At 34.2% G+C, this 24,041-nt stretch overlaps 2 protein-coding genes across 4 annotated transcripts in view; one reads left to right on the top strand and one right to left on the bottom strand.

Moving 5' to 3' along the window:
- The first annotated feature begins 301 nt into the window (after positions 1-301).
- On the top strand, positions 302-11,195 carry LOC106068719 (uncharacterized). The gene is made up of 5 exons (XM_056008977.1): positions 302-371; positions 1,467-1,626; positions 3,556-3,662; positions 4,699-4,818; positions 8,168-11,195. The coding sequence occupies exons 2-5, from the start codon at positions 1,492-1,494 to the stop codon at positions 8,811-8,813; spliced, it is 1,008 nt and encodes a 335-aa protein (XP_055864952.1). The 5' UTR covers positions 302-371; positions 1,467-1,491; the 3' UTR covers positions 8,814-11,195.
- Positions 11,196-12,917: 1,722 nt separating this feature from the next.
- The window catches only part of LOC106068720 (prolyl 4-hydroxylase subunit alpha-3-like), a 38,335-nt gene continuing 27,211 nt past the window's right edge, over positions 12,918-24,041 (bottom strand). For all 3 annotated transcript variants that reach the window (XM_056008974.1, XM_056008975.1, XM_056008976.1), the window contains 5 exons: positions 20,900-20,949; positions 20,322-20,384; positions 19,820-19,888; positions 17,719-17,815; positions 12,918-17,408 (listed from right to left, as the gene is read on the bottom strand). In XM_056008974.1, the coding sequence (XP_055864949.1) occupies positions 17,290-17,408; positions 17,719-17,815; positions 19,820-19,888; positions 20,322-20,384; positions 20,900-20,949 (398 nt within the window). In that variant the 3' untranslated portion in view covers positions 12,918-17,289. The remainder of the gene's footprint in view (positions 17,409-17,718; positions 17,816-19,819; positions 19,889-20,321; positions 20,385-20,899; positions 20,950-24,041) is intronic.

The following is a 24,041-nucleotide window of genomic DNA, read 5'->3' on the forward strand; positions in this document are numbered from 1 at the left end:
GAAAAAAAAAAAGGGGGGGGGGGTTAATTCGTACATTTGTGCCTGACATTAATGAGTTTTAAAGGGAAATAATACTCTAATTATATAATGTACAATGGTAGTAACCTAACCCTAAACTAGGGTACTGTGCGTTTTAAATCTACATTAGAAGCCCAATGCTGCGAATATTGTTGTCTAAAATGTATAGACAAGTTATAGATTAAAATAACAATGGGAGGTAATACCTGAATGGAATTTTTTTTTTTTGACGTTTTGTCATTCGCTATCTTTGATATCAGTAAGCGCAACACAAACACACACACATACACACTAGGCAATGTTGACATTTCAGAAAAAACAGTTTTGCCTGAAGGGATAGTCTTATTTTCATGGTAAGAACGTATAAGGCAAGTATGTAATTTTGTGTGTGTGTAGTGTGGCATTGTTACACATTTTTGGGATACATACATTGTTCAGCACAGTATTAACTTTACATATACATATAAATGAACTTATGACTTCAGTATAGATTCTAGACTATAATTGTAAGATTCAACAAAGAGAAATGACTATAATAGCTTAGCATAGCAAGCCAAATTTAAAAGTGAAGCATACAACAGTATCGATGCTAAACAATATCGATGCTTAACTTAAGTCACCTGGTAATCATTTCGACTAAAGTAAAAACAGGATGGCTGGCTGGTTGTGCGGCATGTCATCGGTTCGGTCGCCTTGATCGCGTTCATGCCCTGCCCACTGCTATCCCCCGCCGTACTTCAGGAAGTATAGATTATCTTCAACTCTGAAGGAACATCCGAAGCATGTACAAGTATTTTACAAACATAGGTGTGTTAAAATCTTTTTTTTTTTTTCGAAAAAAAAAGAGGGGGGTTGACAATGTGTGAAAGGGTGCCACCAACACGTTTTTCAATATTAAAAATGAAATTAAATTTCATGCTTATTTATATTTAAAAATAATTAATTTCATTTTCCTTTTTAGGCTACAACTGAACACATCTTATGTTGTAGGCCATAAAAAAACAGTAGTCCGACTCCTTCATCTATTTTTAATTAATAAAAATAGTAAAAAAAAAACAACAAAAACAAACAAAAAAAAACAACAACAATCGGAATAAATCATTGATTTCAAAACGAGGCAAATCTTTGCATTCCATTGTGTATAGCTTGCTATTATTTTTTTTTTAAAGATCATCCTCCTATAGTAGCCGACATGTGGCAAATCTTGAATTCAAAGGAAGCAATATTATTGACGGAAAGAATGCGCATTTTCTGGGGTCCTGACAACGTAAATCAAATAACGATTTCATATACTTTTTTTTAATGTGGGAATGTGTCTAACTCATAGCATGTTATGATTTATTTCTTACTCGGAATGCTGCTTTTCAACATTTGGTCACTAAGACACTTCTGATCACTTTTGCTGATTTAATGACCTGGTTTTGACAATTGTCTTTGATTATTGTTAGGAAAAGAAAACCATCCAAAGAAATAATGCTTCCTATCTGTGTTGTTCTTGTTACTGCTTTGGTTCAACTAGCCGTGTCAACGAGCCATTCTGCTAAACGAAGCAGCGACCCAATAGCGGATATGTGTTTACCTCTGTGTGAAGAGGAAACCAGTCTGGAGGTAGGCCTAATTATATAGCTTAAATAATCTGTAAGTCTGTAATAATGTTACGTACAGTACAAAGATACAATTTTAAAATTACATTTTGACGTTGGGGTGTCCAAAGACCAAGACCATTGCACTGGTGGGGATAGAAAAAAGCCACAACAAACTAGTCAATATCCACAAGCGATCGTATTGGTAATAAGGATGTAAAAATTTAGCATGTACATCTGCTTGGATCTCTCCCAGACAGAAGTTGGTTCAGACAGGCAGATGAAATAAAATGTTCCCTCTCAATAACCAAAGAACCTTGTCATGCATCAGAAAATGCTCACGCTCTGCCTCAACAAGAAATTCTTTAAATCGGTGGGCTTTAATGGAAATAACAATTCAAGCAATAATAGCATGCTTGTCTCCTGCGCCGTCGTACCCCCCCCTCCCCTCCCCCAGTCGAACGAATATATGTTAAAAAAAAACTATTCAGAAAAAAAAATGTACCTTTGAAGATTGGCTGCTTTTTATTTTATTTTTTTTTTGTCACTTTGATTTTGAGAGTATGTTCTCTTGTTGCTTTCTAATATTTGCCTCGTCTTAATCTCTCTTATATAATACAGACGTTACTTCAAAAAAAAGAAGATGGTTACGTCCTACGCGTCATACATTTAGTTATGCATATTAACCAATAATAGAATATGCATCCTCCGTTTGGGACCCCTCAACTCAAGAAAACATTAAAAAACTGGAACAGACACAGAATAGAGCAGTGAGATTCATAACAAACGAATATTCACATTTGACTAGAGTAATAACACTTTTAGTAAAATCACTAAATTTTGAAAGCCTTCAGGACAGAAGGCTCAAAAGTAAAGTAGCAATCATACATAAAAGACTGAACCATAATCTTCAAATACAAAAACAAAATTTAATAAAATACTCTGAAAGACACAAAGATAAAAGCACATTCCTCATCCCATATGCTAGGACAAATTTGTACAAATACTCCTTCTTCCCTAGTGCTATTAGAACATGGAATGGGTTGCCTGAGCTAGCCAGGAAAACCAGTGACTTGGCTGAATTTAAGTCATTGGTTAATATGCATGACTAAATGCATGACGCGTAGGACGTAATCATCTTCTTTTTTGAAGTAACGTCTGTATTATATAAGATAAGAAGATGACTTAAATGACTTCTGTAGGCTTGCATTTCAAAAATGTTACTTGTCTCTTACAAGGCAAGTTTATAAATAATATTCGTCCTTGCAGATGTTGGGAGGTTGTCACTTTTGTTGAGAAGGTTGTGTGTCTGGTGTGACTTGAGAAGTTGTTAATTTTAAAGATAATGAGTCGCGAGTCCTAATAACACTACTGAATGAATAGAATCTAAAAACAGACGTTGGAAGGTTGTCACTTTTGTTGAGAAGGTTGTGGGACGTAATCATCTTCTTTTTTTGAAGTAACGTCTGTATCATATAAGATAACAACGCGTAGATGTCGATCTAGTAGACAATATGACAATCACATAATAATGAAACATTCAAGTCACCCTGTTAAAGACTGTTATAATAAAATAGAACTAGATCGATTAGATCATTAGACGATAGAAATCCTAGAGTTTGGGTATTTCTAAAAATAAATCAAATAAAATATTTTTTTAAAAATTACAGCAAATACTATTTACTGATACTTTTATTAACAAACAGTGGGCTATTAAAATCACGGTTAGTAAGAGATAAGTTTTAATTATATTTTTTCTATTTTTTCTGTTTTATTTATTTGTGTAGGCCTACTATAACCTACTCCCTCTCCAGTACATTCGGTGTTGAGGTTCATTTGAATATTCGAGTTTATTACATCTCGAGTTGTTTATGTAAATTCACAATTTAAAGAAAATCTTCTTATCACTATGTAAGTTTTGTTTCATAACTGAATTTGTATTGGGCTGCTACAGATGAATTGTGCTACCACACATGAATGCTATGCTATTGGTGAAGAAGATTCAGATCAGTTCATGGAGTGTATGATTCCTTGTTGGTCTTACGCAAATGCATGTTACAGGTAAATAGTCTAATAGACCTTTATTAGAATGCATTCTAGCACTCTAGTGTGGCCCTATTGAGAGACTTTACGTAGGTATAGAGTCAGCCTTTGCGTAGGCTTAATTAAAATATTAGATGAGATAGGCTTTATGTAGGTATAGAGTCAGCCTTTGCGTAGGCTTAATTAAAATATAAGATGAGATAGGCTTTATGTAGGTATAGAGTCAGCCTTTGCGTAGGCTTAATTAAAATATTAGATGAGATAGGCTTTACGTAGGTATAGAGTCAGCCTTTATGTAGGCTTAATTAAAATATTAGATGAGATAGGCTTTATGTAGGTATAAAACTTAGGATAAGAAAAGCTTAGGCATGCATTACATAGCCTATAAGAAGTTATAGAAAGGTTATGAATGAGACAAGTTTTACAAAGAAATTCTGTAGGCATTTTTAGATGTATCTCTCTTTGAAGTATCTGCTATTTTAATTTAAAACATTGTCCGCGTGACTTTTTCTTCCGAATTCTTTGGGCACTAGGCCTGCAACTGTCCTGTCTACCATTTCCCTTTACTCCTCCTGTTCAGAGTTTCTTAGTGTGACTCCTGATCCTCTCTTTATATAATCCTCCAAGGCTCCCACTGTTCCTTTTCTTCTTTTCTTTTTGTTTTATTATAAGTTTTTTTGAAACAATTATTTCCAATATCTATTAACTTAAACGCATGTTTAAAAATCAAGATATAATAAAAAAAATACTCTCAACTCTGACTCCTCCCCATAGACATAAATAAATATAGACTGGCCGATAATAGAGTTTTATGAAACGAAAATTTGTGACTTGCATTTCTGTGTACTTTATTTATGTCTAGGAGTTTTGTTTAATCTCTAAGACTGAAGATCATGCAATTTTTCAGAATTCGGGAATCCGAATACAATAGATATAGGCCTACATGTTTTCAAGTTACATGAAGTTATTTCCTTTTTCCAGTCTATATTTATTTATGTCTATGCTCCTCCCTTATATCAATATTATGTAATTAAAAAAAAAAAATTGTTGACAGCCTATGCAGCCAAAGTGTGGATGACGTCATTAAGCAGTGCTTGAACATTTGTCGAAGTCTAGAAGATAACGTCTGCCTTAATTCCTGTCATGAGATTACTTTGACACAGCTGAAACACGAGTAAGTCGAAATCGACGTTTATAATTGAACTTTACTTGGACTATCGTATCACTTAAAAGTACGTTTAAAATGATATAGTTTCATTAAGACGACAGCAAATTTCGACAAACGGGCCGCTTGCGAATCCCCCCTTTATATTTGCAGCCCGTCCAGACGTAAAACTGCTTTGATTACTCGTTGTATTTCTGAAATGTTACTTTAGTCTGTATTTGTTTCCAAACCATGGCTGGCACAGGCCATTGTAACACAAGTTTTTAATTTACGCTCTCAAATGTTGCTAAGGGGTTACTTTTTGTTTTGCTTGCTTTAAAAAAAAAATCCAGCATCAGCGCTGAAAAACGTTAACACTGAGGACTGTCGGAATAGAAAGCTTAGTAGTATATTGTTTCATGAACTGGAACTATCAATTTTTGGAAGTACCGGTGTCGTAGTCAAGTGCCGTGATCAACAGGCTAGGACGAAGAGAGGAAAAAAAAAGCAACTAAAAAATTTCTGAAACAGCAACTTATTATAAGATTTCAGTACGAGGTGCTGCGTGCTCAGACACAAGATTGTGAAACGAAAACAACTCTTTTTCGAATGTTGTAATATGTTTTACATGTTTCGGATGTTCCTTCAGAGTTGAAGATAATTACTTCCTAGTCCAAACCTCCCGCAGGACGACGGGAGATGGGAGCGGGCAGGGTTTGAACCCTCGACCATCGATAAATGTGAACGACAGTCCAGCGCGCAAACCGCACGACCAGGCAGCCATCCTGACAAGTATGATGAAGGAATACTTGTCAGGTTTGGTGGACATTTTGTCTTTATCGAGAAACTACATCGATATAGTCAGACGTATTAACAAGATACGATACAGTAGGATGTACCACAATATGATGCATCACAATAAGATGTGCCACAATAGGGTGTACCACATGCTGCATGCAGGATGGCAAGATATTGCTTAGGAAAGAGAGACCATTGTCGTTGTCAGCTGGGGGTCTATATAAATGTCGTCGTCTGCGCCTCTTTTCGGAAGGGCCTTTTTTTTAAAGTTAGCAAATGTGTGTCCCGCGACCTTCGTGAGAGCTATCAAGTTAATCAAGCGTACCATACGAGCAGGCAGCCATTTTGTCTATAGCAGTGTCTGTGTGAAGTGTTCAATAATCTTAATATTTATCAACATTACTTCTTATATTATATGTTGATGTATTTTCTTTTATTCCTAAGATTAAAATTGAGCGCAGTATTTCACATGCAAATTTTCCCACCTCTAATACAGCTGGCTGGTCGTGCGGTATGCGCGCTGGGCTGTTGTTCGGTCGTCTCGATGGTCCCGGGTTCATATCCCGCCCGCTGCCATCCCCCGTCATCCTGCGGGAGATCTGGACTAGGATGTAGAATGTAGATTATCTTAGACGCTGATGGGACATCCGAAACATGACAAAACAGACGCAATCGTTGTCAGCTGGGGGTCTATATAAATGTCGTCGTCTGCGCCTCTTTTCGAAAGGGCCTTTTTTTTTAAATTTAGCAAATGTGTGTCCCACGACCTTCGTGAGAGCCATCAAGTTAATCAAGCTGTTTCTTTCCTAGGCGGCCAGCTGCTTTCCTATTCTATTCTATATTTTATGCCGAGTGCAAAATGGGGCCTAATTGGATCTTGATATCACTTCTAGGTGCAGCACCACTTTTACACCGTAGTACTATTTCATGCCATAACGTAATTTGCATATTCATCAAGATAATTCGATCCCCTAGTCACTCGCTCTACATCTGCTTTACTGGTTCATGTTATCACGTGACTTGCTATTCAGGTTATCCTCCCTTTTTCCATTTACGTTTTTTTTGGTTCTTTTTCTGTTTCCTTCACTGTATTTATTCACGCCGCCTTTCATTCCTTCACTTCCTCTCTATTTGGTTTGACTTATCATGCTCATTTCATTTTTTGTTCAATGGTTTCAATGTTTTACGAATTGTATTTTCTTTCTTTTAACTACTAAACATCAGTAACATTTAATTTTTTTCGCTCATAAAACGAACTCGCATTTTACAATCTAGAACAGTTGTAACAGTATCTACTTTAGAAATACTGATATTCTAAATTTCGTGTGCTTTTTTTGAGTTGAAATAGTCACATTCACTTATACAGTTGAACTATTCACATTCACTTATACAGTTTAACTAGTCACATTCACTTATACAGTTGAACTAGTCACATTCACTTATACAGTTGAACTAGTCACATTCACTTATACAGTTGAACTAGTCACATTCACCTTATACAGTTGAACTAGTCACATTCACCTTATACAGTTGAACTAGTCACATTCACCTTATACAGTTGAACTAGTCACATTCACCTTATACAGTTGAACTAGTCACATTCACCTTATACAGTTGAACTAGTCACATTCACCTTATACAGTTGAACTAGTCACATTCACCTTATACAGTTGAACTAGTCACATTCACCTTATACAGTTGAACTAGTCACATTCACCTTGTACAGTTGAACTAGTCACATTCACCTTATACAGTTGAACTAGTCACATTCACTTATACAGTTGAACTAGTCACATTCACCTTATACAGTTGAACTAGTCACATTCACTTATACAGTTGAACTAGTCACATTCACCTTATACAGTTGAACTAGTCACATTCACCTTATACAGTTGAACTAGTCACATTCACCTTATACAGTTGAACTAGTCACATTCACCTTATACAGTTGAACTAGTCACACTCACCATTTACAGTTAAACTAGTCACATTCACTTATACAGTTGAACTAGTCACATTCACCTTATACAGTTGAACTAGTCACATTCACCTTATACAGTTGAACTAGTCACATTCACCTTATACAGTTGAACTAGTCACATTCACCTTATACAGTTGAACTAGTCACATTCACCTTATACAGTTGAACTAGTCACATTCACCTTATACAGTTGAACTAGTCACATTCACCTTATACAGTTGAACTAGTCACATTCACCTTATACAGTTGAACTAGTCACATTCACCTTGTACAGTTGAACTAGTCACATTCACCTTATACAGTTGAACTAGTCACATTCACTTATACAGTTGAACTAGTCACATTCACCTTATACAGTTGAACTAGTCACATTCACTTATACAGTTGAACTAGTCACATTCACCTTATACAGTTGAACTAGTCACATTCACCTTATACAGTTGAACTAGTCACATTCACCTTATACAGTTGAACTAGTCACATTCACCTTATACAGTTGAACTAGTCACACTCACCATTTACAGTTAAACTAGTCACATTCACCTTATACAGTTGAACTAGTCACATTCACCTTATACAGTGTTTGAATATTTCTTTCAGTGTTCTCGACTCTAACCAGACGTTTAATGCATCAACTGCTACACCATCAACTCTCTCAGCTGACACAATCACTCAAGATGCAGAAATAAAAGATGTAGCGACATCCTCTCCGACTATGACATCTATATTATTGAGAGTGCTACAGACCAAAACACTTCGGTCCGACAAATCCAATTCAATCAAAGTGTACGACTCGGAGTTTAACGCTACAGAAGATTCAAAGATGACGTCAATAGAATCTGAGCAATTTTTAGTGAGCTTCCAGGAGGCTGCTCAGAATGACTCTATTGAAGTCAAACAGAATGACTCTAGTGAAGTCAAACAAATGAGGTCTGAAACTGTTTCTAGGAAGCTTGACCAAGGAAAGTTATTTTCATATCTACAGAACTATTTCGACCTTTTGCCTACAATTCTGGAAGCTAGAAAGAAACTAACGGATAGTTCCTCAGACCCAAACTTTCTATACGGTTCAAATCTAGATCTGTCTAAAGAAGAAAAAATTTTACAAAAGAACAGAAAACAGTTAAAGCTTTTTTATTTAGGTAACTTTCAGAATCAAAAACACGTGGACAGACTACTAGAAGCTAACAAAATGTTTTTGCAAAGAGAGGGACTCTATATAATACAAGATGATGAGTTCATTTAGTTGTTATTCCATTACAATGTATTCGACAATATTGCAGTAGACAGTGAACGAGCACAAACACATCGCACACGACATTGCTCAACTACTATGAACACACACACACACTAGACATGACCTTCTGACACGCTGGACACACGCAGAAAATAAACAACTCAGTTACACTACAGCGGAAAACCAGGAATTCATGTCGCAATATGATTTAGAGGAAAGGGGTAGGGCAGGGCTGGCGAACCTTTTTCAGTCCGAGTGCCAATTAATTTCAATTTAAAAACAATGAAGATTGTTGCGTGCCCAGTAGGTCTACTAGTGACGCATTAAAATCCTTCTTTACTTGTTCTTGAATATTAACGTGCAATTTCATAACTCTCGCTTTAACCGTGTTTCGGCTTATTGGCAAATCCTTTATTCTCTGAATGACTTTATCCTTGTTTTGAAAGTCTTCAAACAAATAAGACGCACATTCTAACATTGCTTCCTTGATATAATCACCGTCACTTAAAGGTTTTCCATGCTTAGCTATAATTTTTGAAACTTCAAAACTTGCAGCCACTAAGTTAGAAGAACTTTTAACAAAGTTTACAAAAGAACTGGATTGTGAAATCGCTTTTTTTTTAACTCACGCGGTATATGTTCTTTTTGCTCATCCTCGCTTTTGCCTAAAAGCCAGCTGTGATTGGACTCATAATGACGTTTTACTGATGATGTCCGACAAACAACACTTTCCAAACACATGGCACATAAGGCCTTGTTTTCTCTGTGAATCATTCCATATTTTCAGTCCACCACTCTTGAAAAGGTCGGCCACTTCCTTCTTCTTCATTAAGTTTTCTTTTTTTTATTTCTGAGAATGACATGTTATAGTAATTATTCTGATAAAAATTCATTGATGGCAACGCTAGCATTCGATGTAAGACCGACACGTTTTCAGTATCAACAAAATGATTGAAGCTAAGGAGATCTCGTTCAAATACGAGATTTGTCTTGAAAAAATTTACTATGCCCTATGCTCCCAAATGAAACACAGTCATATGGAAAAATTATATGGAATATGATCTACTAGCGCTTCTTCCATATTATTTACAGTTCTCGGAAATAATTAAACGTTATTAATTATGGTAATTTGAGATATCCGTGATTTTTCCAAAAAAAACACATTTCTTAATATCATCGTCGTCGCGTGCCACACAAAATCGTTTCGCGTGCCACCTTGGGCACGCGTGTCATAGGTTCGCCAGTCCTGGGGTAGGGGGTCTAAGTCTTGCCATTGTCCAATTAAATAGTTCAGCTGGCTTGTTACAAGTGTATTGTTAGATTTTTTTACAATTTTTATTTTGTTCACCTACTGTTCCCATACTTTAGAAAGATAAACTCGATGAACCAATTGTCGTGAACAACTGTGTACGACCCCCGTTACCAATGCTAGCAACAGAGGCTGGGAAGCAGCTTTTTAATATTATATCAAGTAAATATTTAATAAGATCTAAGTTAAAAACAAATAACCACAATCATCGTCACAACTGACAGCAATCACAAACAAAAGTAAACGTATTTTTTTTTGTAATATTGTTGTAATCCAGTTGGCGAGCGATAGGGTTAACTGTGTGTGATCAGCTGACTTATGTGACACAGGCCAGAAAGACAGTTTAGTGTGCTATGTCGAAGGGCAAAGGACAGTACTGGTATGAACGTTGCACGTGAATATAACCCGTGTTATGGTCATCATAAGCCTGCGTGGACCAGAGACACAGAGTGTGTAAGGCAGGGCAGTTCAAGACAGGACAGCGAGGAGACCGAGACTGTTACTAGGCCATGCAGACGGTCCTGGCGAACTCTCCCTGCAAAGTTCCGTCAGCACAGATCTCGTAGAACGCCTGTATGTTGGAAGCAGGAATCACGCTGACATAATCGGGTCTGTGCTCATCGCAGCAATCGTCAGGCTTCTTGTCGCGAGAGCCAAGCTCGCACGAATTGTCATCGCAGTCACACAAGTCAGCTGATCACTCACAGTTAACAAAATCTAACGCACTACAATAACACAATCTTTCAGTCTTTGTTCTGGAGTCCTCTGTTCTAACCAAGACCAAGTGACGACAATGTCACCTATGTTGCATCATTTACAACCAATCGCTAGCCTCTTCTCACCATCACCATGAAAACACACACATTCCACACACAGCCCGCTTACGTATCTGGTAAACCTGACGACTGACAAGAAATGTGCAGCTCAAGCAATCAATGTATTTCACACTATAGAATTCAATGATGTGAACGAAAAATTTAGCGCCATGCGTTATTTGTCAAATATTTTCAGCTTAATTTATTAAAATACTTTTTTAATTTATATCAATACTTTGTCGCTATATATGTCCATTTGTATCAAGCCTATAGGTGCCTAACATGCTATATGGCCTCCTTCAGTCGCAAAGTATGGATCATCTCATGGAAATGAGATGAATTCCTGGGCTTTAGCGAGATTTCTAATAATATCTTTCAAAGCAGCTCGATCTATACACAAACATGCAATATGGCAGACTTCTTTTACAAACGCTTATTGCATCAGTGTCGGATTCCAAAGTCGTACTCGGCACCAAGGTTCAAACATAAGCAATAATAAGTAAAAAGTGAGCTATCTGTATAATAGTCAGCATGGCCGGCCTTACATAACTGGAGGCCCTAGGCGAAGTGAATCTGGTGGCCCCAAATGAAATAGAAAAATAAAAGCTTGTTAGTGACCGTTTTGCACAGATGTAACCTGTTTTTTTTTTGTTTTTTTTATTTATTGTGTTGTCACCAACGCCTGAGAAGATTCAAAGGAGAAGTGGCAAAGACGAACAACTGGCGCCTTAACCAGTAGACCTAACGTTCGGGCAAGAGGGGCTCGTTAGTCATGGCTGGCTATATATATATATCCGGTACATAGAAATGAAGAAAGTTCATTACACATTAATAAACAAAGATGATTCTCATGTTTCAATCACATCAATAACATGGAAAGGTCAGACACACAGAAAGGTCGTATTTATATTTTTAAAAAGTCCCAGAAAAATTATTTCCTCCCTAATCCTGCGACTATATTTCTAGGTCACCCTCAACATTTTTTTTCTTAATTTTGCATAGCCTCAAATAGTTCTACTTCAAAACTGAAGTTGAATCAAATATTACAGCCTCAAATGATTCTACTTCAAAACAGAAGTATGTAGCAAATTTGAATTGCTCCTTCTTCCCAAGTGCCATTAGAGCATTGAATGGGTTGCCTGAGTCAGAGAGGAAAACCAATGAGTTGGCAGAATTAAAGTCATTGGTTAAAATGCATTGACCTAGGAACAGCATAGGTCGTAATCATCTTTTTTGAAGTAACGTCTGTATTTTATAAGATAAGAAAAAGAATATAATAAATTCAACTGTTATTGTAACAAAGTTTTAATTAATTTTTAGACTTGTCAGACCCTACTCAAAATAAATCGGATGATCCTCGAAACTAAAAAAAAAATATTGTTCAATCAATAGCTGCAAACAATGCTTTGTTTTCTTTCTAGATCTATCTAAACATTTTTTAAAGTTTCTAAAAGAAAGATTGTTCAATTCATAGCTACAAATAATACCTTGTTTTTTTTCTAGATCTATCTAAACATTTTAAAAAGTGTATAAGCTGTTGAATGTAGTCTCTGTTAGTAGGCCTGTAAAATTGAAGTATTTTATGTGATACATTTTATTATTTAATGTTTATTTACAGATACTTATTTTATTTTCATGTTGGAATTAAATTTTTAACATTTTTATTTTTTAAAACCCTCTTTATTTCAACATTATGCTGACTCCACACAAATAAAATTTTGTTTTCCTTTTTTTGAAGTCTTTAGAGTCTCTGGTGAGCTTTACAGATAGTGTTTGTTACAACTTTTAGATTGTTTATAATTAGCACATGTTTGGATTGTAAAACGTGTGTTATAAGTAACAAATCTAGTTCTTTGTTATAGTTCATTAATATGTTCTTTTCAGTGGCAAATAAACTATGTAGTGCTTTGCAAATAGACCACTTTGCAAATAGACCTTGTAGTATGTAGGTGATGAACTTTTGTAAAATAAACAAAAAATGAGAGATCATTGCTTATGAAAATGTACATATTTAATCTTTATAACATGAAGACATCTGACATGGATGTAAATAGCATTGAGATGCATAAATTAACCATTAATTACATTAAAAACAAACTGATTTTGAAATCAAAAACTTTCATATTGATCATATAAGATTGATTCTAAAGACTACAATCATATAAATATGATACTTAATGGAATTCTTATGTCAGAGCAGCAACATTTTCAAAATGACTACCATAATGTCTCATGTTGATCAAAACAATCTGGATTTAAAATGGACCTGATTAAATCATAACCACAGCTTGATGATAGTCCTTCAACAGTCAGCATAATTTTTAAGAATATATATATGAGTAGCATGACAAGAGTAACAACAGGTTTCAATCCTCCTATGCCTCCCAACATCTTGATTACATGTACTTGCCTATTTCAAATGTATTGAATCATAATAATTGACTTATAAATATTTTTTATTTGAGAAAGTTCAGGAAAAAAATAGGTATTCAATGAATAATGGAAAATCTAAATACCTTAGCACTGACTATTGAAATAGCAGGTTGTCAATGATAAATATGTCCATCAATAATTAATTATTATTCTAATGCTTGCCATAAATCAAATTTGAACGCACATTGTTTTAACTCCATCATTCATAAGATTTGTCTAATAAAGTTATCACAACATAAAATATTAATTAAACATGGAAACATTTGCATATATCAATGTATTATAACTGAGAAAACAATAATACTTCCTAATAAAAAGGAAAATTTAGGTATAACACCAAAAGAATATCAACATATTAGCAACTGCTGTAATTAAGTATCCTAAAAATTATAATTTTCAATTATACCGTCAAAAGACTTAAAATAAATATAATCTGTTCCTTCAGATGTGAAGATAATTACATCCTAACCGAAACCTCTTGCAGGACGGCAGGGGATATAATAGATAGGGTTTAAACCCATTGAATGACAGTCTAGTGGGCATAGCACAACATTATGCAGCCAACTTAAACCATAAAGAATTACATTTCTACTTTCAACGTATTTTGTAAGATCTGCAAATAATATAAATAAAAAAAATGCTAATTATTCTTCATCATCAAAATGGAAATTCATGACAGCCAAGTCAAATATTATGCTTCTATCATGTGAATAACAAGCTACAGAGCTATAGACTGGCTGCCTGGTCGTGCGGTTTGCACGCTGGACTGTCGTTCAGATTTATCGATGGTCCCGGGTTCAAACCCTGCCCGCTCCCATCCCCCGTCGTCCATCGGGAGGTTTGGATTAGGAAGTAATTATCTTCAACTCTGAAGGAACATCCGAAACATGTAAAACATTTTACAAAACATGCTGATAGTATTTTGTCATTTAGAAATGACCAGGTATATTATCTATCAATCTTTATTGTGATAGCATCTGAATGGCTGGTCAACACAAATCTTCTAGGCCCTAAATACAATGGCCTATAAAGAGAAACAAAAGTACATATTAACTGATATTAATTGAATTCTAACATTGAGTTACGACACTCATTTATATTCAACTATTAATTTAACAAGCACAAGACTACTTGCAGTGAATTCATCACAGCAGCCAAGATTGTCTTGACATGGCTAAAGAAGCAGGCATATCTAAACCTGAAAAATTACAATGGGCAAAACAAAATTATAAAGAATATGAAAAGAAAATATTAGAACAAATGGAACACGGACACTTAATGAAATAACAAGAAGTAAAACAAGCGAAGGCACAGAAAGAAGCATCGGGTGCACGACTAAGGACTGCAGGCTTTGACAAATATAAAGACATGTAAAAAATGGCCAATTTTCAAGAATCAAAAGACAATATTGATTCTTATCTAATGCTGTTTGAAGAATTAGAAAAAGCATCAGGTCAGCCTGAAGATCAATATTCAAGAACTTAAATGAGCCTTCTTACAGGTAAAGCCATAGACATTTCTATCCAACTTCCAGCACATGAACTAGACAGCTACAGAACGTTAAAGAAGCACTGCTGAGACAGTATGGCGCTACACAAGACACAAACAGAAATAGGTTTACAAAAAAAGGCTTCAACAAGAAGACGAACCACAAATATTCATCTCAAACATGAAAATGTGGTCTGATAGATGGATCTCTTTGTCAAAAATAAAATCTATGAAAATCTTTGTGAACATGTCATTATTGATACATGTGCACTCAGAAGATAATCATTTACAATTGAAAGAAATCCAAAAGACATTCAAACTTTAACTCAAGTAATCAGACAATATAGAGCGGCATATCCCAACAAACCAAATAAGCAGTCTGCAGACAAAAATTTCATGTTATACCAAAGAAACCAGAACACCAAAACTCGAAAGACCAGAAAGAACACCAATATGTACACACTGCAATTTCAAAGGACATTATGCATCACAATGTAAGACTAGAGATGTAGAATGTAGTTACTGTCATCTTCCTCAAGGACAATAAAGATTTTTATCATTATTATATTATTATTAAGGGTCACTACGCACATGAATGTTGAAAGAGGTAAAACAACTCAAGTGACAGGTCAAAAGAAAAAAAAAAAGCATCAAGATACCAACCACAATCTACAAGAAGTCAAAACTATAGTAACCAAAAGACAGAACGGAAAACCTAAAGCTGACCGTACAATAATTACCATAGTAACAAAATCCAAAGGTCTAGAAAATATCCAGGCTTGGTTGGCAACCAAAATCCTAAGTCAATTACTATGAGACTTGAAATACTATGTAGATATCATGGTGACTACTAATAAGGATTCAAGTTTAATTAAGTCACAACTCAACACATTTTAATCTTATAATGTCTACAGAAAAAAAGGACTTAACATCAACAGATAATGCAGATGCTACTGGATTTGAAATACTTTACAAACTAACAATAAATAACTTAACAATCCTGAAAGTAAAAATCATACACCCAAGAAAAGATTCAATTAAGATTAAAGACTCGCTATCAAGAATGCTTTTCAAGCTTACACTAAAGAAAGTTGATACAAAAAATTTTTTTTGGACAGAACTAGAAGTTGGTTTTTTGAAAGATGTGTGGGTTATGTGGCTGAGTGGCATACTCCACCTATCAAGGAAGTTTGAGTTGAGTTTGAATCCCAACTAGAGCTGAGTTAGGTGTGCTGATTACCAAAGGCAGCAAGAAAACCTACTCCCATATACCCCCTCTTTCCTTAGGTCCAGAAAAGAGAATGGACCATAACAAAATATGTATATTGGTAAGAGATGAACAGAGTAGAAACAAAATATAAGAATAGCTTACATTTTTTTTTAAAACTAGTATATACCTTTAAATAGAGAGAATCAATAATGAACTCCAATAAGATCATTCAAAAGCATAACAAAAAACCTGTCTTCAAAACTATCATATGACCAGTAGTCATTTTGTGAGACCTTGATACTTTTGAAAATAAGGAAAATTTAATACATACTCAAGAAAGCAGTTCTAAAAACAAAATGGAAACAGTAATAGGCTAGTGCTGATTCTACAGCAATTAGAAACTATGTCAACTAAATAAAGATCCATCTCAAGTGATAGAAATAAAAAAGATACTGCTGGGCAGGCCCCTTGAAAACAATATTGAAGAGTGCGTAAGGTACAGTAAAAAATTAAGGAAGAAGACTCTTAGGCAGAACAATAACATGCCTCAATAATGCTAGAAGTGAGTTTGGGAGAGATTTTAAATGATAAGATGGGTTGGAGTATCAAAGGGTCATCCATGCAATGCAGTACCAATGAAATGGAATGGTTAGACTGTAGTTTGAGATTATAATAATGAAAAATAAAATTCAATATACAAAGATTTTTAGACTATTAAATAATAGTTTAAATGTGTGAATTGGAATATTTAAAAGCCAGTGGATACTTTAGCTTGATAATGAGATATTCTCATTGTATCTCAGAGATATTTTAGAACATACAAGTTATAGAAAAAAAAAAGCATCATTTGAGATCCTAATATTTAGCTGTACTCATCTGGGCGCATCCGAAACAGAATTCGGCTATATGTGTTTGTTAACCCAATGCAACAAGAGTTACCTAAACTGATGACATAATAACAAACAATTTGTTACAAAAATCTAAAAAAAAAAACCATGATGGAAGGATAATTAAAATTGAAAAATTACATTACTTATTAATATTGTTGTCCTCTTTTTGTTTATTGAATAATAATTATTATCTTAATATGATTTTTAAAAACTTTTTATCGCATAGAGTCAATTTTCTGTACATTAACCTACCCTCCCACATTCTTTTCAATAAAAAAAAAAAAGCTTTAGGGACATAATAATAGTAGACAATAGAACAGAAATAAATGAACCAATAAAATCAATGCCATTTATAGCCATGTTTCATATCTTCTTCAATATCTAGTTGAGTCGCATCAGGTGTTAATCCACAACGCCTTCTGAATGTATTGCCATAAGTCCATATCCATTTGTTGCAAACTAGAAAAGGGTTTAGAATGAAAAATATCAAACATAAGAATAATAACAATGAGATAGTCGTCATAAAAAGGAAAACTGAAAATTTAAAGAAAATATTACTTTATATAAGCCACTTGCGTAGAATAATTATCATATATCTATATTAATAAGAATTGCTACAAATACTGATATGCATGTTTAGTTTACTATTAAAACATTAAGTAGGCACTGATTTTATTTTATATTACTTGTTTATACTTCTGTATACTTTGGGAAATCTATTTCTATTTAAGTTCATAGGATTAGATTAAAACCAGAAATAGAAACTTACTCCATTTTTGGCCAATCAAAACAGGGCAACCAGCATGATGAGTAAGGTCATCTTTCTGATGAGCTGGATCAAAGTTGTACCAAAATAACGCCATGTTCTAAAACAAAGAAATAAACACAACATTAAAACAGGAGAAAACTAATACGTCTTACCCTAGAAACATTCTAGTACCTAAGATATATGCTGATGCTATCATAAATAAACAAAGAATAATGCAAACAATTAATTAATGCAAAAAAATGTAAGCTAATCGGGAGTAACAAACGGCGGTCTTCTTTTCAATTAAGTCTTTCTCATAAAACCAACACCAAAAACAATGTCGACCTAAAGTAGTTTGTATCCTTCACTCTGGATGGCCATATGTGCAAGAGTGTAGCAGCAGTGCCTGCAAGAGCTGTGTCGTCCAATGGAAAAAGTGAGGATGAGATCAAATAAAGAAGAATCATTGCCAGCGCTGATGAAACTAAATTACTATTAGGTACTAAGTCCTAAAATATTGACCTAATATTTGTATTGAGCATTGCAGTTTCCAAGAAGTCTTAATCAAGTAGTAATGAATATAGTAGTTTATTATGTTTGAAAGGGCTATTGAATTATTTTAGTGAGTGTATTTCCAAGATTGCTGTAGATTTAAATAGTAAAAAAAAATTATCCATACGCAGATAATAGATGTATGATCTGTGTCAGGTGGGTTTAGTCGCTTAGGTAGGGTATGATATTATGGTCCTGTATCCCCAGCCTGAACACAAGAACCTAAAGATAATGGCATGTAAAATGTGAACATTGAAGAACAGTTATTCAACTGAACATTTAGTGAATAACAACAGTTGTCAACAGGTTAATAATTAGTCTAATATCAAACTAATAAGTTTCCGTAACACACCTTCACGCTCACACTCCATCTCGGCGCCCAACAGAACCTCAACTCCCTACACCTCAACAACGATAGTTACTACACAACTCCAAGGGCAGAAAGACGACCCCCTTTCCCATAGCCCAAAGCCTAACACCCTGAAATGAAAAGAAACCTATATCTAGCGATGCCGCTACAAGAAAGAACTTTTCAATAGCGACACCCGTACCAAAAAGATCAGCTTCCTTAATAAAACTATGTACTTACGTACCCTTACAAGGGGGAAACAAACAACCAGCTACCCAGCTCACAAAAGAAGCTCTCTCTCTCTCTCTTGCGGGAACTAGGGATGACGTAAACACACCCACACACAATATTCCAGACAACAAAACGCACTTAAAAGAAACTACTTCCTATACGCTAAAACACCAATATTAAATGCAAAGAAAACTTCACGCGCGCACAATCTGTTAGTCTACAATTTCCCTTTTAAAGATCTTCAAACATTGTTCACCCTCTCTTATCTTCCTTCTCAGTAGTTAGCAATTATTTTAGTTTATTTAATAGTAATCAAAATTAGAGCTTCTGAGTTGTTAGAGATTCATGAGAAAGAAACGAAATTCAACATCTTTATATATATAAAAAATTAATTTGCTTAAGATGTGACAGATATAGAGCAATACCATCCATGGACTAGTAAGTTGAAATATGGATACCAGAGGTCAGACAAAAGAAGGATGTACTCTCCTTTTTTGGGTGTCATATCTTTCATCTGGCAGCACTAGCCTGAACTGCATGGCTTAGATAGTGCTTAGCAAATCGAAACATGATTCTGCTGCTGCTCTGCTGATAGACACCGTTGGCTTAGCATGAGAACAAGAATTGATTTACAATGTGCCAAGCTTTGTCATCAGTGCATTTATAAGGATGAAATCTTTGTAATCTGTCCTGAGATATTCTTTTGTTAGCAAAACTTAGTGCCTCTGAGGGCCTTTACAGTACAGGTACAGGTTCCCATTGAAATCAAATAGACAATTTGCTTTACTACTATTAAGATAAATATCTGTGCAAATCTTTGAGGAAATTTTGGGGGGCTGTATTATGTCTGTTATGTTTTAAAGCCTTTTGAGCCTACATTATGCTTTTTACAGCACTATATATATATATATATATATATATATATATATATATAAACATTTAAATTCTGATTATAATCTTTCTATAAAAATGTTTTTCTATATCACTTACTTTCTTAGGGGCTACAGCAATGCCAACACGAGTAAAGACAGTAGATCCTCCTCTTTGGACATCACTTAACTGTTGGGAAAAAAAATTGTAAGATCCTAATTCCTGATTCTGATTATAACACATAGTTGTATTATTGCTGTACATTTATAAAAGGGAATAAAACCATATTTTGGTTCTGATCGCTATTTATATAATTAAGTTACTAGAAGTTTAAACCCTTCAAAATCATGTTATTTTTGTGTTCATTTTAGCAACCAGTTTTGTTTAAATGGTTTGTAAATAGATTTTCTTTGAGCCTCAAAGGTTTGTACCCTTTCAGCTGCAATCATAATTTATTTATGGTCCATTCACTTTTGGTTAACAAAGAATGGGGCTTTTATCATATTGACATTCCTCATAATGTATTTTTGAATAAGTATTTATTTTAAGAAACTCTTTGACCTAAATAAACACTAACATTGCAAAAACTAGTAAAAGAAACATATTTTTTAAAACTACTTACATATATAAGAAAAGTTGCAATTCTTTCGCCAGAATATTGTAATTCCCCTTGTTCTGGTGCAGCCTGTTTGACATGAATTTCAATTATGTATGAGGAATTGAACACTAAAACTTGACGAGAAATTTAAAACATAAGATAATGAGATTGTTATCATTACATCTAGCATATTTTTCACCTTCTCTTAAAATCTGTTAAACATCATCTATTAAGAACTAAATGAATCAGTACTGAATATGCAGTTTTTTTTTTAAAAGACATATACTGTAAATAAAAAGTCAAATACAAATACCAGAAATCGACTAAATTGTTTCTTTTTTTATATGATTTTTAAAAACATTTGACTCATTAAATTGTAAATGAATAGGAATTTAACATTCATAATTTACTATTTACAATACCAGTAGTGTCCTAATTATATTACCATCTCCAACATCCGCTGGATCTATATACTTTTTTTTAAGACCATTATTTAGGAGCAGGGGAAATTGTTAATTTTCAGGTTTGAGATAAATTGTTTAAGCTCTGAGAAATCTATGTTACAAAGTTCTGCATAAATGAAGAAAAATGACACATCTTACATCAAAAGGATCCATATGAACTTCATAATGGCCACCTAAACCATAGTTCACTACCTGAAATTTAAAAAAAATTCTTGTTAGGAACCTTTTAAGGTTTAGATAATAATGAGCTTCTAAAGTATTTACTATGTCTATTCTTTTAGAGCTGCGACATAAGAGGAGTTAGCTATTTTAGACTAATAATGATAGCAGGAGTGATTTCCCATTACAAAGGTTATATAAACTGTGTGTAATTGCTCCTACATTACCAGCTAAATTATCATGCCTACCCCCAAGACCCAGAATTTGGAACACTCAGGCTGAAAGTGTGGAATGCTGAGCTCCATTGTGGAACATAAACGCATTTACGTTCTGCAGCCATATTGTGCGCAATAAATACAATTTCAATTATTACTTAAGTGACAATGCTAGTTTGCTTCTAATGTTAATAGTAAAAATGATTAAAACTAAGAAAACATGTACTTATCGAATCATAATTATGTCCTATGCTTGATTTCAATAGTTTGATCTAAATTTATATGATGAGCTCAATCACCCTAACTGGAGCTAATGGACTTAATGGTTAAAAATGCATACATATGGAGTCTAATAGCCATTATAGATCTACATTAGATATAAGATCTATAATTACAGACATAGATCTAGATTTAGATTCTACTTACTAGAACAAATTTATAAATGATACTTGTCTAGATGTAAAATGTTCTAGAAATATAAAATCTATTATAATCTAGTGACTAGTCTTCAGGCAGTTTAGGTACTACTTGATCTATCTAGATCTACTTAAGTGTATAGATATAGGTTATAGGACTCTAGATGTAGTTTGTAGATCTAAAATAATTCTAGATTTAGAAGTATTTATCTAGAGTCTACTCATTCTAAATTAGTAACTATACACTCTAGTCACTCTAGACAGATCTATACTCTAGATCTCAAGTTATAGAGGCAAATTTAGATCTATATATGTTTGTAAAATATTTTGCGTTTGGGATATTGAAGATAATCTACTTTCTCTTTTAGTTTCAAGTTTGGAGGCATTTTAAAAATATTTAAAATCAGGAGTGCTATGAAAGTAAAGTTCCCTCACTGAAATCTCTTGAGCCATTCAAAAGTAAAGTTCCCCACTGAAATCTATTGAGTCATTCAATAGTGAAGTTCCTTCATTGAAATCTTTTAAGCCATTCTGTTTCAATCTGAAGCTTGAATACTTTTCTTTTACAATTTTTTTAAATTGTAATTATGATGTTCTGAAGTATACAATTTTGTTGGCCCATGAAATATTTCCTTTACATGAAACATAATTTGATGATATATAAAAGTGAATCGTGATATCTAGATAGTATTGTAACTCTACTTCATTACTTTAAATTAGAGGTAATGAGATATTGTAGTTATAGTGGGAAGCAAAGTGGAGAGGCTAAGTGCGCTTGAACTTGGCTTGGCTACCTGTGAAGGGGGCTCGAGGTTCGACACCCGACTTGGGCAGAGTTGTGTTTACTGAGCGCCTAAAAGCAGCACGGAAAAACCTTCTCCTAGATACCCCCTGCCTCCACTGGTCCACAAATGAGATTGGACCAAAAGCGCTCTGAGCATGCTATAAGCATGAAAGTAGCGCTATATAAAAGCCATAATTTATTTATTTTTATTTGCATGCACTAATATTATATATTATTACATACCTAGATGTTATACTTAATAATCTATGAAATGTAAGTAGAGACCAAGATACCACTGGACAAATGTGCCAGCATACCTTGAAACAATGATCAGTTTGATTTTAATAACCTAACTAGGTTAAGGTTTCATGGGAACTCGTTAGTAGCAATAGGTTGTACGGGGGCTCTTACTGACGATACGTCTCCTCTACTATTTTTAGCTATACACGCTAATAAGTCACATTAATAGATCAAATTACTGCATAAAATGGTTGCTTTTCTTTAGAAGCATAATCACAATGTTGTGTAACATGTTTTTTTTAATATTCCCAAATGTGATATGTATTTCTATCCTTATGTTTGTGATCTGCTCAAATTAGTTTTGAATCAATCACTTCATTTTGTAACAGGGGGGCTTGTAAACATATTTTAGCCAGAAACTTTGACAACAAGGACTCGTTTATAGATTTTTTAAAGATCAGTGTGAAGCCATAGAACTCTACCGATGTTATGCATTGCAGACGGCAGTCAACATAAGATTGATTGTTAATTATTTGCTATAAATTTTCATGTTTTGTCCGTTGTGATTAGATTGATACTTTTGTTGTTACAGCATTGTGTCTACATTATGTTGATTTTGTTGTGCTACAGGCTACCAGAGAGGGAGACATTCTACCACAGGGCACTAGAGACTATTAGAAGGTGCTACACACTCCCCGAAAATGTTGCTATTGGCCGAAAGACGTTGTATATGGCTAGAAGATGGCATTGTCAGAAGACATTCCTAACGCCCAAAAGACATTGTACATAGAAGAATTGTATTGCACTTTTCACTATAATAAGATCACAGGAAATCAGATGAACACAAAGACAAAGCACTTGTAGGCCATCTCGTGCAAACTAACCAGTCACTTTTTTTTATTTTCGTAAAAGTTAATGAACTACAATATTTAGATTCAGAACTTTGAAGACATTTAAATCTATTTTCCTTAGTTCGCAGCACTAAGAGTTAATTATTATTAAGGTTAATTGAATTTTGGTGATAATAGTAAAAATCGATGTTAACAAAGTGGCGATGTCAGCTTGTAATTTTTTGTCACTGTCACAAATTAGTTTAATGCCTTGATGGTCACGTTTTCCTCACAAGAGCATTTTTTAGGTGGTAGGTGTGACACAAGGGGATAGCAGGAGTCATTTCCACTTTAGAAGGTTGTATAAGGCCATGTAAACTGTTTGTAATTGCCACTTGCTATAAATAAAATACTATTTCATAGTAATTAGTCAAACAGTCTATGCATCCTTTTTTTTGAGATACCAACACTTAAGAAACATTTTAGAAAAACTAAAACAGCAATAATTATAAAATAAAAAATTCATAATAGCAAGAAAAATACCAGGGAAAGAATTCAGATGTAAAGATGGTTTCTTTGAATGCACTAAAGCTTTTGATAAAGTGAGTTGTAACAATTTCTTTTTGTTTTTTCTTT

This window comes from Biomphalaria glabrata, chromosome 13, assembly GCF_947242115.1.
Source record: "Biomphalaria glabrata chromosome 13, xgBioGlab47.1, whole genome shotgun sequence".
In the NCBI taxonomy this organism is placed as follows: Eukaryota; Metazoa; Mollusca; class Gastropoda; family Planorbidae; genus Biomphalaria; species Biomphalaria glabrata.